The 16503-nt window shown below is 39.8% G+C and overlaps 1 protein-coding gene across 1 annotated transcript in view; it reads left to right on the top strand.

Annotated features, from left to right (window-relative positions):
* LOC109997973 (uncharacterized protein C14orf132) overlaps positions 1 to 16193 on the top strand; it is a 30647-nt gene extending 14454 nt beyond the window's left edge. Inside the window, exon 2 of the mRNA XM_020652665.2 lies at positions 13895 to 16193. Within this exon, the coding sequence (XP_020508321.2) occupies positions 13895 to 14131 (237 nt within the window). The 3' untranslated portion in view covers positions 14132 to 16193. The remainder of the gene's footprint in view (positions 1 to 13894) is intronic.
* Positions 16194 to 16503: the final 310 nt, after the last annotated feature.

Below are 16503 nucleotides of genomic sequence, written 5' to 3'. Positions count from 1 at the left end.
CTCCAATATTTATCCTAGTTTTACCACGTTTGCGGTGGTGGAGCTTATTAGAAAAATGGTTTTATAGGTCGGGTAGAATCAGTTCTATCTGAACCAGTTTGCTTGCCCGCTTCCATCGCTGCAACGCCTATTGGTTTTCCTGGCAAACCTAGCGACTTCCACAATGGCCGTGTGGTGGTGCCTTAAAACCGTCTACCTTCTCTGGTCAGAAAAAATGCAGTCCATTCCTGACCGGAATCGAAACTTAGAAGGAGGACATACTGGCTGCTGCATTGTTGTCAGAAAAGTGATGATATAGTAAGGTCATTTTATGATTTAATTCAGTAGATATCTTTCATATTGGTCCTTGAAATGTATTTATTTTTCCTGTATTATAGGCGATGAATTGATGTTTTTTAACTCTTTAAAATGTTCTCTTGTCCTGTTAGTTAGTAGCAAAAACAAGAGATTTTGTCAATTGTGGAACAAAAATGAGAGGGTTCTTATCTCCAGAGCGGCTCACCATGAGGGCGATTAGCACAACATCCCAATTTGTCAAGATGATTATCTTGACTAATGGTTATTCACAAATGGCAGTAATCTAAAGGATGTGTACACATGAACCCAGAGAGCCACAATGAATGACTGAGCTACTGCGACTCTGAGAAAAAGACACTCCTTACGTATAAGATAGTTGTAAAAGACGTTTTATTCCTTGTTTTTCAATGCTGTCTGCTTTACGCTTCAGATATCAAAGTGGAACGAGGTGCTTCTGCCTTTTCTGTAATTAGAGTGGGAGCAAAGCAGGGCCACCCCTGCTGCTCCTCGCTCTGAACTGAGTCTTACATGAGTGGAGATTCAATTAAGTGCTTCCACGTCTTCGCCGGAGATTTCTCAGTATTGCACAGAGACGTAGCAGGCATGGATGGAGCCGAAGGGGGCAGCTGACGTTAGCACCAGTTACATTACATTGGTAATGTTTGACTTTCACCAAGGCAGCTTATTTGGTTTCTAAAACTAGTGAACAGCTCCTCTTATATACTACACCTTTACATAACCAATCGTCTGCTATTGAAAAAAATATGCCTGATTAAACTGTTATGTAAGATTTAAACATTTTCTGCGACAAAAGAAGATTTGGATTTAACAAGTCGAACCTCATTCATTTAAATGCATCAGAATGCATCTTTATGGTAAGATAGAACAATGTACTATATATCCATTTTCAGCAAGAAAATAAATGAAAAGTTTTACAAACACCTGCACACTTATTGAAAACCTGTATTCTGCATTAGGAATGTTTAGTCAAGGAGAAAATCATGTGAATATTTTATATATAACCACTCCACGAGCTGCAAGCTAACAATAAATTGAATACGAATTGACATGCAAAGTAAAGTCTTTGTAATGAATGAAGACGGTCAGGGTTCAGTTGTAACTCAGAACGTTGTGTGATACAGCATTTCATCACAGGCTTACATGACTATGTTGTTCTTGGCACAAGTGGGAGCAAAGTCTTCAGTCTTCCACGGGGGCCCGTCATAGCTAGCAGCTGCCAGTGTCGCTCATCATGAAAAGCCTAACACGTGACTCTGCCGGGTGTGTTTTAAGTGAAAATGCTCACAATGTAAAATACATGAGCCAAGCTGTGCATTGAGATTCTGAAGGGGTGTGTGCGACATTGCACATGCAGCAAGAAATATCTGATGCAATAGCATGATGTGTTCCTCGGTGTAAACTGCACCATGAAAACTCATGCTGCACATAATCATCCAGTGTATGCATATTTAAAATATCTGTCCTGTGCATTATTCACGGGACCAGTCAGCCGGGATTTTTACCAAAATAAAAGTGTGAAAGGTTCATTGATTTAATTAAAAACAGCAAAATTAAAATAATACATATTTTAGTTTAGGAATTAAGGATTGTAAATGAAGCATTTTGAAAATAAAACAAAGTGCCAGTTTTCTAAACTGCAGTTTCTCCCTCAAATAAAGCCATAAAAGCAAACTCACTTATGTACATTTAATTACTAACCTTCTGGTGAAGAGCCAAAATGATTGTCCCCAACAAGCACTCTGGAAAAGTGCTACTAAATTGATGTCATTGTACGTGCCTGTATTTTTTACTAGCTGACCTTAAAGTTCACATATTATGAAAAATGCACTTTAACATGATTGTCCAACACTTAATTGTGTCCCTTCCCTGTCTACAAACCCCCAATTTTGAGAAATGGCCACCCTCTCTGTCTTTTGCCTGCTCCACTTTTCAGAAAATGAGTGCTCAAGCAGGCCGTGTGGAGATTTTCCCTTTGTGACATCACAAAGGGCAGTAACCCCTCCCCCAGGTGGGTGACACTCCCACAGCTAGGTGTTTGTTTTGTCCTTTAAATCTGCCTTCTCACAGTAAACAACAGGGCATGGTGCAAGAAGCCTTAGCTACCCAAGCCCTTCCAGAGGGGCGTGGTCGAACACAGCTCATTTGCATTTAAAGCTACAGACAGAAACTGAGCAGGGCTGAAATAGAGGGGTTTTTAAGCATGCTCAAATATACGATTGGAGTGGATTTTGGCAAGCAACATGTTTTGAGGACCTCTGAGACTTATTTAAACTTGTTGAATATCTGAACATTAAGGAAAGAAAAAACAGTCTATTTGGACCCTGGTGGAACCATCACACTGCAGCTCTTCAACTATCAACATTGAGCTTAAGTATCAGATACAGTTTGCATTGATTTTGGAAGCAATACAACTTGGTAACTTGTTTTTTGTTTTTTTTAAAGAAGGCTAAAATGAAATGGCAACCTTGACACAAACAGTCTTCCGGTTGGTAAGTTCAAGTAGAAGCCCCTGAGGGGAGAATCCTCCTACATGAAGGTTTAGTGCTGACCACAGTCTATTTTCACACTTTCTACTATAGCCCTGTTTTCAACCCTGGGTGCCAAAAGCCTTTTTGGCTACTGAAACCATGGGTGCTAAGTAATATTGATCATAAAAAAATATCTCCCTCAAGAAGCAAGGACACAGGAAAAACGACGACATTTAGCCATCTGCTTCAGCCTGAACACTTGAATATAACACATTTACTTGACATTTTAAACTCAACTAAATTAAAGAAAAAAAAAGGTTAGAGCTCAACACTGAGAAGTTTGGACACAGATAATGGAAATAATAGAATTTTGAGGTTGAAGTTTTGCTGTGCTGATGATGAATGAATAGAGTATAAATAGAATTTCTGCTGTCTAATCTTAGGACTTGTACATCCCAATTATCACCGAGACAATTAAATAGATTTGATCTTTTTTTGAACCCGTTTTGGGGGAGAAAATGCTTTGGAGTCAGAGCATCATCTGGAAGATTACAGATAAAATCTTCAGTCTTTTAATTTTCCTGCTCCACTTATTCCTCCTCCTCTGTCTTTGATGTCTCTCCATCTTTATTCTAAATGTGCTGACAGTTGCAAGGTAGTTTTTTTTTTTAGGATTTCACTCGCAGACACTAGCAACTGTGTCTTCTCTTTCGTCTATTTTTTTTTATTTTGCATCACTTTAATATCTTGTCTCCATCTCACTTTTTATCTGGCAGGACTGAGAAATCAATCTTTGTTTGCGGATTTTAATGTTTCATAGATGTTTACTTTCATCTTGAGTTCTGGCTCTAAATGCAGATAGCATACATAGAAAATTATATTTAGGTCAAATACACTAGCAAGAAAGGAACCATGAAGGTGATCCATTCATTCATTCATGATATAATAAAAGAAAATCTCTCCTGTGCTGCACATTTTCCACTGCACTGACAGACTGACCAGGGTGTCAAGCGAGGATCACTTTGTGCTTCACTTGTTCTGCTGAGATCTGAGATTTATTAAAAAATGCTGCTGGGCGCCAGAGGCGGGTAAAATCGATAAGAGCACAGCTGTAAATCAGAGCAGCGGGAGCCAGGCTTTGAAACTAGAGGTGTCACCACTTCTGTGCGGGTGAACAAGCCTACTGAAAACCTCTGGAAATCTCACTGAAGATTAATGGCAGGACAAGGTCAATATGTTCGAGCATGGCAAGGTTCAGACCTAATGTATTGTTTTGTACTAAGTGGCTGATAGAAGGGGTTGGCTTTATTTTTTGCAGACCACAGACTTACATGATAGCAGCTAATCCTCGACACTTGTATCCCATTTAATTTATTTCCTTGAACTGGGGGTGTCCAAATATGAGCAAGCAGTAGGTTATACAGGACACCTTCTCAGGAGCCCACTTCATTTGTTAAAGGCCCTTGGGGAAATTTGAGGTGCGTGTAACCAAAGGACCCTGAGTCAACTCCATTTTTGTGAGCCACATTTCTGAACTTTGTTTTCAGCAGTGTCATTGTGTATAGAGTGGTGCAGGAGCAACAGCATGGCAGACTATAAACTTTACAATATTAGTCTCAAGCTGACTCTTTAGAGGTCCCAAGGTTTTTACTGGTAGCTAAGTCATTTACAGAGGTCTCCTCCTCTCAAAAACAAACAGTCCAGGTGATCTCAAGTGGTTAAAACACTGAATAAGTATCTGTGTCCAGAGACAGCGCTTTTTGCGCAGGTAGTGCTCGTTTTCGATATAAAAGTTCTGTGTTTTCAGCGCTCAGCACCCTGAGTGCAAAAACACCCTCGGTGTCAGCTGTTCTTTTATTGCTGCACTCACAGCACTCACAGATGAAAACAGCTCAACTTTTGGAACCAGGTCACGCTCATTAATGTCACTTCTCCCTCACCGACCAATCAGAATCAAGATAGGGCGGTACTAACAGCATCAGCTTTGTCAACAACTATGGTGAATGAGACGCTAGCATGACTCGCCTTTTTGAGAGTGCTTTTTCCAGGTGTAGAGCTGCAGCTGACGACATGACTCCTTTACATTGTTTTAATGTTTTTTGGTGACATTTCCTTGAATTAAAGCAAATATTAAGCACACAGAGCTATCTAAAACACACCTCACGGACATTACTGAGGGAAACAGAAGTTAACTTTCGTAACCTAGCAACAATGAGCGCTGGTGAGACGTACTCTGAAACAGAGGTCTGACGGAGCGTTCACACTGCAGGCTAAAGTGATCTGAATCAGATTTTTTGGCTCCTATGTGACTCAGATCTAATGTCTTTTACAAGTCTGAACAGCACAAGTCACATGGAATCTTATCTTTTCAAATCCGATTTTGGCCACTTTCATATGTGGATTCAAATCAGATACAGGCCGGATCTTTAGCAATGCAGTCTGAAAGCCAGGTCAGAATGAATGCGTCTTTGATTGTGCTGCGTGTGACGTGTTTGTAGTTGTTCTTTTCAGCATGTGGGTTAGTTCAGGACTTTGTCTAGTTAACACAGGAGTCTGAGACAGGCCACATTGAAAAAGTATTATAAACGGTGGAACAAAAAAAATCTGATCCGAGCAAGAAATCAGAAATGAGCATTACGACTTGCATTGTGAACGCAGCCTAAATATTTCTAATTTATTATCAGTCTTTCTCCAATGGTCAGGGAATCAGGAGGGTCTGCATGCATTCTTGTTTGCCTTTCAGACAGTGTTAGCTTGTTTTCAGGTTTTGATTCTTTCGTGGAGACAAATTCCTGCAAGGGGATTCCTACCTATCCTTAACAAACTGACCACATTAGAAAGACTGGTAAACAAAGTAGGTTACTGGTAAAAGCAGTTTAAAGTTAAAAATCTGTGTTTCTCCAACAAATGTTGTGGAGTGGTCAGCTAAGATGCAAGCTAACTGTTGCTAACTTTAGCTTGCAAGTGATGAATCCTGAAAGACAGAGAAAGTCACAAGTGACAAATCTAAGCTGGTGTAACAAAATGTCTTTGATAGATTTTGTGAACGATGTAATTTTTGGTTAATTTTAGAGCTTAATTTTAGCGGTCACTTCCAGCGTACAGCTGAGCACAGAGCTCAAACAGCTCTGCTGAAGGTAAATTGCACAATGTAAGGCTGTGTCTGAAATTAGCCTACTCCTTTTGATAATGCCCAGCCTAATAATTTCTGTTTTTTTTATTAATTTAAGTGTTCTGACATTTTATTCTTTGAGATGTATTCTGTATTGTGCCATCTGAAATACACATTTTCAATTACATGTACTGTCTGCTTACAATAACATAATAGAACACATCTAGTTACTGTCATTTGATACTACACCTGTCAGTGATGGTGCAAAAAAAAAATCAGTATTCAAAAGTTTAAAATTAATTTATGAAATTCAATCTTCAATGCAAAAGAATAATCATGTACACCGGCAAAGCACTGTGGTGACAAACAGAAGACTGAATATCATGTCAATCCACAATTAACCAAACTGACTTATGTTATCACTGCGACGCCTTGATTTCTCAGTTAAATATTATTCTGGATTTTTACTACAGATTATACAAATGAGATGCTGTCTTTTTACCAACTGTGCTGTCATGCAGTTAGCCGTTATGAAACCCTCACACTACACGTTTAACCAGAGATGTTTTAATCAACATGCTGCGACACACCTGTGGCAGCAGGGAAGTGATTGAGCAGGAGGCGGTGAGCTCGTCCGAACGTCAAGAAACATCTGTGTGTAATTAAATCTGTGTGTGTTTCACTGGCTGATGCTGTTGTGAATGAGGCTCTGTGCGCTGTCACTGCTGGCTGACAAAAGACTTACATTATCAGCCATGTTTCAGAGTGGGGTTTTGACATAGTTTGAAAAGCACAGGTGTGAATGATTACATTATGATGGCTGAATGCTGCTTCAGTTACAGGTCCCTGGTATCAGGGTATCTTGGCTTAATTTCACTTTTATGGCTTACTGGAGCTGGGCAACTCAGTATTCTCATAAGGAGCTGAGATGAGTCAAAGTGGCTGCTTTGAATCAGGGCTATTAATTTTTTAGTGTGATGTGTTTAAGAAGATACTTTCATAGCTCCTAAGTAAATTCATTGCCCTTAAATTTTCAAACCATGCAGTGTATTTGAGTAAAAGAGTGAAATACTGTTTTTAAATGACATTTGATGTCATGAAAACAACTCACTGTGTTGATATGGCAACAAAATGTTAGGAGTCCTTTCCAAAGGGCGATGGATGGCCTAGTGGTTATGTTGCGCAACCCATGTACAAAGGCTGTGGTCCTCCTTGCATTGGCATTCGGTTTGAATCCGGCCTCTGACCTTTGCTGCATGTCATCCATCGCTCTCTCCTTTCCGTTTCATGTTTCTCTTCAGTTCTATCTAATAAAGACAAAAATGACACAAAAACATCTTCGGAAAAAAATAAGCTTTTCCAATGAAGTATATGAAACAGGGAGCATATTGCTATGAAAGTTTTGCACTGAAAATATGGATGCAAATAAAGATGTGTGTTATGAATATATATTCAATTGAATAATTTAAACAATTTCAATTTTTTGAATCATGTTGATGTCCAGAGAGTGGAAAAAACTCAAAAGGGTAGAGCTTTTCAGAAAACTGCTTCAGGAATCAAAAATGTATTCCAATATAAATGAGCTGCAGTTAATTTCCCCAAAGTCTCTGCTACAGCGCTGATATCCCTCGACAGGGGAGCCTGGACGGCACTGATGAAAAAAAACAAAACAGATACAGCCAATCTATAAGACATTAATACTTCTCTGTGGTGCTGTGAAAAGTTTCTATCCAGGCCAGGCGTGAGAACTCAACTCTCAACAGGACCAGTTATGTCATTGAAAAGTTTTCCTCTCTTTCTTTCTTTTGTTTTTTTTTAAGAGCTCTGTATTTTGTTCATATTAAAACCCAATACAGACATCAAATATGAAAACATGTCACTTCATGTGTAATCTGTAGCTTCCTTTAAGGAAATCCGTCAATGTCCCGGAATCAGTGTGATTCAAGTTGAAATCCTTTAGAATTTAGAAAAAAACAAAGTTGACATGATGTTCATCACTCACATTGCAGCTATTTTCCTCTGACTTCATACTCAGTGAATAATACAGGTGCTTTTATATCGTTTCACCACACGACTCTGTTAAATACCTGATTCTCATAGGCCAAGCGTTGTCATTAGTGGTCGGCTATTTTCCTCTACGGTAGAAAATGTCAACAGACTCCAACAGTTACGAGAAAAATGGCCGCAGTGTGACCATGGACAAGAGATAAGTGTGACACTCACTATATCACCCATCTGAGCAGTGAAATGGTAATGGAGAGCAGATGGTCGAGGCAGTTGAACAAATCAACAGTGTTTTGGTTTCATCGATTGTTCGTGTGATGACACACTCAAAGTCCATTCTTAACCCAGCAGGGCTCCGCGCCTGTGCCTGTTTACGGCAATGCAGTTTGTTCGAGTACACCTTGAAGATTTTTCTCCACAAGGACACAAGTATTGACCCCCAAAGTGCAGAAAACCAACTTGTTCCCTCTAATTTTCTTTCATCGGGCCGTGTGCCTTTGTGGTCAGGATTTTATTTCGGTTTTCCAACTATCCAAAGACATCAATTCAGGGTTTTTGCTTGTTTGTTCCTAAAGCTGTTTCATAAAGCACTTACTGGTGGAGACATCCCACAGGAGGCAATTACAGCCCATTCTATTTCACAATTACTGTGATCATCCGTGTAGATGGCACAGCTCTTGGAACAGCTGGGGCGAATAAATCAAAGCTGTGAGAGCAGAGCAGGTGGAATACAGTGAAAGGAACTTCACTGAATCGTCTGCTATAGATTGGGGTTTTACGTTGTGGAGTATTGAACAGGTGTAGACATCACTCAAAGCCAAGAAGGTGTGCAATACAGAAGGCAGGAGATTTATCAGGTTCTGGTTAAAAGAGGGACGTTGCTTTCCTGATGATATCACATCACGGAAGGAAACAGTTATTTACCCTTATTAATCCTGCTCTATTTACTCGTATTCCTCTATTTATTTACCTGTTGCATTTAAAGGAAGAATGTGTGACAATTTACAATTTAATACATACTGTAGGAGAAATCAAGTATATCCTAGTAAATGTCTCTCTCTGAGTCATGACTGTCTTATTGGCCTTTTTTTTTAGGAGCCATGTTAACATCAGGTTTACGTGGGTGGGATGGCCAGCCGGCTCCTCCTGTTGCCTATAGAAGCTGTTTTAGTAAAGGACTAGAGAAAAGAAGAATAACACACTCACTGATTATTTGAATATCACGCAAGTGTTTTTAGATCATGGTCATTCCGTGTAAATTTACACTCAATGTGAAGCTACGAGCTCACACAACAATACAGGCCACAGGCAATTGTAGCTCAAGCAAAGAACTATTTTGTCCGCTGCTTGCGATGGACTCCTTAGTGCGAACGCGAGGGCAGGGGAGGGTGTGTCACTGGAGGAGAGCGGAGGTGCAGTCAAACAGCAGTTTGTTTAGGTTTCATGTTTGTGCTAAATGGCGACATTTACTGGATCAAGGAGTTGCACATACTTCCTTTAAGCCATTAAAGTGGGTTGATAGACCTATACAAAAACCTCTCTGAGTTCACGTTGATATTAACTCAGAGAGTTCACAGTGATATTGTAAAACACAGTCAAGTTGTCACTAAATTATTATAAATTATGTTGAGCTATGCAAACTTGCAACCAAAATTGTGTTTTGTCGTATTGATGTATGAATGTTTTCAACTATTTACTTTTTTTTTAATCCGAAAGGCTGTCTACAGCAATGTTTTCTTGTGTGTACTGATGTCACCGCTGAAAAATATCCTGGGATATTTAAGCTGCAGAACTCAAATCCGTTTTTAACTGTTATAATTCGACCAGACAGAGGAAACTCTCCAGAGAGGACTGAATGAACTTGAAGCATCTAAAATAAGATTTTGAACACAGCCCTGGTGAGAGCTCAGGATTCATAAAGAAAGACTGCTGTTTCACTACAAACTGTTTCACTGTGTGAACCTTGCATGACTGTGTGGAATCTTTTGTGTTGGAGACATATCTCATTTATTAACATTAGGTTCTGGCCTGTTGGCTTAACTGGAGATTTCAACTACACATAAAGCAGTGCTCATTTCTGCCACTGTGGGATCACTGCGTGTCTAGAAATACTATTACTAACAATTTTAAACTTGATCACCGACTGTTGCTAAACGAGCAACCATGTGAGCGTGTAGTGAGGAGAACATGCATGTCAGCCCTTGCTCTAATCAGAAAAAATCATTATAGGATTTTAAACCAAAATCTTCCAAAAAACAATAATGCAGTCTTTGTCAGAAAATAAACTCGAGTCCTCCTCTCTATCTTCCAAGCCGATTGCAGTAAATTCTCAAGTCTGGAATATGGTCACTCACGTTGAACTCGAGTCCAAACCCTGACTTGAGTACTACAACACTATTGGACAGTCATGGAATTGCAATTTTGTTTAGACTCCTGCATTGTCTGCATTTTTCAAAATCGGAGGTAGCCGCTTGACTGCTAGCAGCACTGCTAAATAAGAGTTAACAGAGATTAGCTGTAACAGTGCTGCTGATGACAACAGAGGAAAAACAAGAAACCATTGTTTTTGACCAATCATGAGCCATTTAGTAAAGAAAAGTTGTTTTCACTCTTATGATGCAAAATTACGATTTTTGCGTCATCGGAGGCTCCTTTTCAGACAAGAAATACAGAGCTTTCCCGTCTCAGGGGAAAATGAGGGCGGGATGCACGACCATTCAAAATACTACCAGGTTTCTAATGATACAAAGCTTAATGCGAATGGGTGAATCTCAAGAAACCAACTAATGATTAGAATCTGAGCCAGTACTTAGAGAGTTTCAGGTCAATTAAAACGCATATTTAATTAATTTTGTTCTAAGTTTTTGTGTATATGTGCTTGTTGAAGAAATTTAGACAGTAGTATACGTTAATGCTGGAGAGGTGAGTCTTGTTTCCAGGGAACTTTAGTCTGATGTATGATGTCGTTACTGAAAAGGCTCATCCATATATGTCAACAAGCATGTGTTTACTGTCAGTAATGCTTAGGGGATGACCTTCACCGCTCATTTAAGTGCTCACATGCATTGAGATGCTCCTCCTCAAGATCTCTATTTCCTTCCTTTCCATTAGTCCTTAACCACATGCTGTTTTTCTACTCGTGCTTGATCCACCTGGGAGTTGTGGGAGCTAGGGTGAAGGGATCGAGGAGCAAGCCCCTTGAATAATGGGATGATATTCTACTTTAATGTTTTTGAAACACAGAGCTACATGTGTGCACATAAGTACACCATCTCTGCCGAAGAATAGTGAACCACAGTAATCAAATATTTAGACTCAAACTTTTAGCATATTTTTGTGCACATTCCCAGAATTCACTTCATTTTATCCGGTACACTTCCCCGTTCACGCAAACAGCTCACTCCTGTGAACAATGAGATTCTCATGAATAAAATATAAAATATAAAGAATGCAGAAAAGGTTGAGAGGTTTAGTTATGGTTCAACTCAGCCTTAGATTAGCTAGATGCCGATTTGAATGCAAGATAAGGTCAACATCGTGGTGACTAGAGATCGCATTGTTGTTTTTTTTAAAGAGAGAAGTTAAATCTTTAGTACGGCGATGAGAGGGATCAAATGAGTTTCTCAGTGCTACAAGTACACCCCAAAAAAAAATCTGAGCTTGGTATTCACTTTACAAAACTGAGATTGTACAAGTACGGCCTGAAAATGTAAAAATCGAAGTTTTATCTTTGAACAAAAGGCTGTTTATGGGGGGTAAAAAGATCCCATTGTATTATTTTACTATTTGGCAAATTAGGGTATCAGTGTGAAACTAATTATAGAACTCAATGCCTAAACTTTGCGGACTGTCTGATTCTTCCAACAATGTACCAAGCGAACAACACGCTTTGCCTGTAGCTACAGGCGAAGCATGTTGCGCACCTGAGAACGGATCGGCTGTGCATGGGGTATCCTATTGGCCAAGTAAATATTGGGTGAAAAATTTATATTTTTTTGCCTTATTCACATATGTTTTGTGATGGACTGTTTTGTCAGAAATGGCAGCCATGATGATTTAACTTTGATAAGCATATTGCGCTTCTGTTCCCACTAGATTGCAAGAGTCGAACCCCCAAAATGTTTTTATGCATGACCTCTGGTTGTTGACCCTTTCATTGTTATTCTTTCATTATAATACTCAAATGTCTATAAGAATGGTTGTTTTTGATAATGTTTGTGCAGTCATAAGGGTTTTTGGTACAGTATAAATAGTGTGTACATTTTATTTTAACAAGAATTATTTTTGCTTTTATCTTTAAATCCATTTTCATAAAGCCATGCACCCTCATGTGATGTACGAATCACTTTTTGATATGAATCTGCCTTTTTGTTAATGTTAACTTCGATTAGAAGTACATACAGTATATGCATCAGAAGGAATCAGCAGATACTGTGACTGAGTGGGGGGCAGGGAGCTCAAGGTTTCTGGACTTCATGCACGTCTGTCTGCCTCCATCATGCTCATGTGAACAGCAGGCGGTCCACAGGATGTGTCATGTCATTATTAACCACCAGGGGCCAATGAATGGAGAGCATCACAGTTTTCTATATACTGTCTTTTTATGGTGCAAGGGATAACCTGAAGTGTGTGTGCGCATGTTAACATCTATGGCATAAGCCTGTGTGTCCATGAGAGAGATATGGGGGGGGGGCAAATGAGCAAGCAAGAGAGAATTTCATTGTATGCGAGTGTTCAAAATCCCTGCAAGGTATTTTTAGCATTGTTTTTTTCATTATCTTCAGCAGAGCGTTCCTCCCATACCGAGCTTGATACTGGTTTCTCATGCATTTCCTTTTTAAACAGCCGGATATGGAGTCACACACATGAAAAATATACTCGCACACACATAAGAGCATTCAGTTTGCTCTCATGGCAAACCTGTACTGATTGTCCCAAGCAATAAATCATATTCACTTTCCACATCTGAAATATTCATTCCATGTTAATCAAGCTCCGCTTCCTAAATACACACGCACACGCACACATGCAGAGGTGTGTGAGACAAAGTGGGACCCTGCATGCCTGTGTGAGAAACCTTGTAACTATTTCCTAATGATGTCGTGACGCAGTTATATCTTACAGCGCTCAGATTTGCTAATGCATGGCCGATAGGAACGAGGCTGGGGTGCTGTGATTGTCATGAATGGCAAGCTTTTCTTGAAGGTTTGACACACTAATCAGGGACATTTAAATGATGTGTATGTTTGTCATCTAGCTAAAATGGGCAGTCCTTTTGGAGCAAGCGAAGCCTTTTAAAAAATGCAGTCATTGAAAACACGATCACGACGCCAGCGGCTCTATGAGGCTCTACTGAAGCAAAGCAGTGTATGTTGTTCATTTCCATAATGATGAAAGTTAGAATTCAGTCCCTTTCCTCTTCTACTTGTATTTTTTTTTATTTAAAGAGTCAATTTAGGAAGCCCTGCAAGTTGATTTTTTTAGCAACTTGTTCAGGAACTTTCTGAGAAGAACTGTCTCGACAAACTGAGGAAATGGAAAGCAAATGTGTAAGATTGGTCAGAGTGACTGGACAATTTGTTTCCTTAAACTTAAGTGATTAAACTACGTTTTACATTTTGAAAAGTAAGTCCCTCCAAGGTGCTTATACACACCTACCAACGTGTAGAGTGGGTCGTTTCTCAACCTGAAGATCCGGGATTTCATCCACATGTCAGCTCCATGCAGCCACATGTCCGATGCGTCCTTCGGCAAGACACTAAACACAAAGTTGCTCTCGCTGCTTTGGCTGAAAGTCAGTTAACATAGCATCCTCTGCCATCAGTGGGAGAATCGATTGGTGGGACCTTTGTAAAAGCACTCTTAAGTAGTCAAAAGACTTGAAAAGCGCTATACAAGCTCAAGTCCATTCACCATTTACACACAGATTCTGTTATCTCACAGTAGAAGCATCTCCGAGACGTATATTAACTTTGAACTTTGTCTCTTTTAGATCCCTGTTATGACGGGAGCCTTCATGGACTCGTCACCCAATGACGACTACAGCGGCGAACACTCCCTCTTCAACTCCTCGGCCAGCGTCAACGCCGCCGTCTCGGCCGCGTCAGTACACGGACAGCCGGATGAGTCGCAGTCCATGTCCAGCGATGCCATCTGGCTGTGGATTGCCATAATCGCCACTATCGGAAACATTGTTGTGGTTGGGATTGTCTACGCTTGCACTTTCTGATGAACAGATGCAAACAAAGACAAATGCACACCTACATGTTCTGCTCTTTGCAGATTTCTGGACCCAGGAGCCCGGCCAGGCTTTGTAGACAACCACGCAAACTTGCTCTATGTCTCTCTCTCTCTCTCTCTCTCTCTCTCTCTCTCTCTCTCTTTCTCTCTCTCTTTCTTTCTCTCTCTCCATTTCACCTGGCTTTTTAGATCACTTTTGGCCCCCTTAGGGTGTGGAAGTTGTGGAACGCGACAATGACATATGGACCTCTACTTCTTCATCACAGGGAGAGACTGTGACTTGGCTGCATATGTTGGCATCAAATGCTGGATCGGATGGATTGGATGCTACATGTGGGAGTTAGAGGAGAGGCCTCTGTGTACAACAGCTCTTTAGTTCAAAACAGAAACATTAAACCTGCGCCTGCAAGCAAGAATCAAATCAACCTTTTTTTTTGATTTTCTGTTTGGTTTTTTTTCAGCTTAAGTTTGTTTCCATGTTTCTCCTCAGACAACACCCTCACTTGTAATGCAGAGATGGGAACAGAGATTAAATGGGGCTTAAGATTCGGGTTGATCCAGGCCGTCCTAAACCTCCACCAGATAGTTTCAAAGCAATTTAGGGCAGAGCTGTTTAATTATGCGGCTGAATAGAGACGCTGAATGTTAAAACATTTAGAAAGTACTGGGATTACTTTCATGCAAGGCAGACCTGAGGCGCACCACGCTGGAGCTCATTTAAGGACTAATTCGTGAATGAAACACAGTATGGGCGCTGAACCTTAAGCTCTATATTGTGTTACTAAACAATTTTATGGACAGGAAAGCACTGACTATCATTGAAATACATGTTTAAAATCTAATAAAGATGGCTAATCCAATCCTTACTCAATTATACACTATGGGTGGTGACCTTGCTGTTAGATATAATGCAAAACTAAGTCACCCAGCTGAAATGAAAGAGTTTCTTGTTATTGGGGTTATTGGAAATTAAGTGTAATGTCATGATATGTTTAGTTCTGTTTGGATATTATCTACACATGCTTACTTAATACGATTAAAGCACAAGTTTAAAGGCCATATGACGTAGCCTACTTTACTTCCTGCACCTGATTATTGTTTGTAGTTTGTTTTAAATACAGATTGTAAAATATTAGTCACTCAGACATCATATTGTCAGCAACAGAAGGTGTAAAAGATCCTGATATTACAAATATGTGATGGTAGATATGTCGGACCTCTAATAGTGAACATACTTGTGAATGCTGAGCGGGAAAGGAGGCCTTACTTTTAAATGAGCTGCCCCTCTAAATATGTCTATTTTCAGTAATTTGGTTTTCTGTTACCGTAGAATCTGGAGGCAGCCGTCTCCATGGCAACTAATCTTTCTTCTAATTGGGAGCAATGACTTTCTACTCTGAGACTCAGGCATTAACCTGCAGCCACGGATCCGTTTTATGCTCTTTATACCGAGCATTAGAAATCACAGAAAACACAACACGGCAAATTACACACATATTGCGTCTGGTAGCCTTTGAATGTTATTTGTGCTTTTGCTTACACTGTTTCAATTAAGAAAGCAGCAAACATACCAGAGGTGATAACAATGTTAAAGCCTTTTTGAATATGCATTGAAGGTCAGCAAATACTGTTTTTACATTTCTGTCAGCTTATCTTTCTTTACCTGATTATCTATATGGAAAGACAGAATTATAGAGGAAGTTTTATTTCAATACTTTCTGTTGCTTCTCATGGGATGTAGAAGGTAACATCAGTGTGCTTTAGGTGGACATATATCGAGCTGTCCTGTAAACACTTTAACAATACAAATGTTCAAACACGGAGTTACTATAGTAGCTCACCTTGTCAGCTGTGCCAATTTACAGTAAGGAGAAATAGACATACACTTATCTCCATTCTTATAATTTCAAATGTTTAAATAAGGACTTTTCAAGCCTGTTGTTTTTAATAAATGGTTGATGTAGAAATACTGTATGTAGACATGTTGTAATCCACATACACAATGCTCCTTTTGTAAAGATCTATACTATTAAAATTTCTGTATGAATGAACATTGTTTTGTGTCTATCGCCAAAAGAAGCTAACTTGTCCACATCAGGATTCATACTCAGTTCCTCTGGACCCGAGTGTCAAATGAAGAATGATTCACTGAACACATTCTTGGCTAAACACAAACTTTTTTAGGCTTTTGTACGCAGTGCTTGATCATGCGAGAAGGTGTTTTAGCTCCATCTTTTCTCTCCGCCTGAATCACCTGGCGTTGCTCCTGGTGAGGTGAACCGACTGACAGGCAACAACAGTCGCTGCTGAGAACTCAGGTGAGATTGATGCTAAGCTGAAATGGCCCCATTTGTTATCCTG

This window comes from Labrus bergylta, chromosome 18 (assembly GCF_963930695.1).
Source record: "Labrus bergylta chromosome 18, fLabBer1.1, whole genome shotgun sequence".
In the NCBI taxonomy this organism is placed as follows: domain Eukaryota; kingdom Metazoa; phylum Chordata; class Actinopteri; order Labriformes; family Labridae; genus Labrus; species Labrus bergylta.
This window is presented reverse-complemented; position numbering and strand designations above follow the sequence as displayed.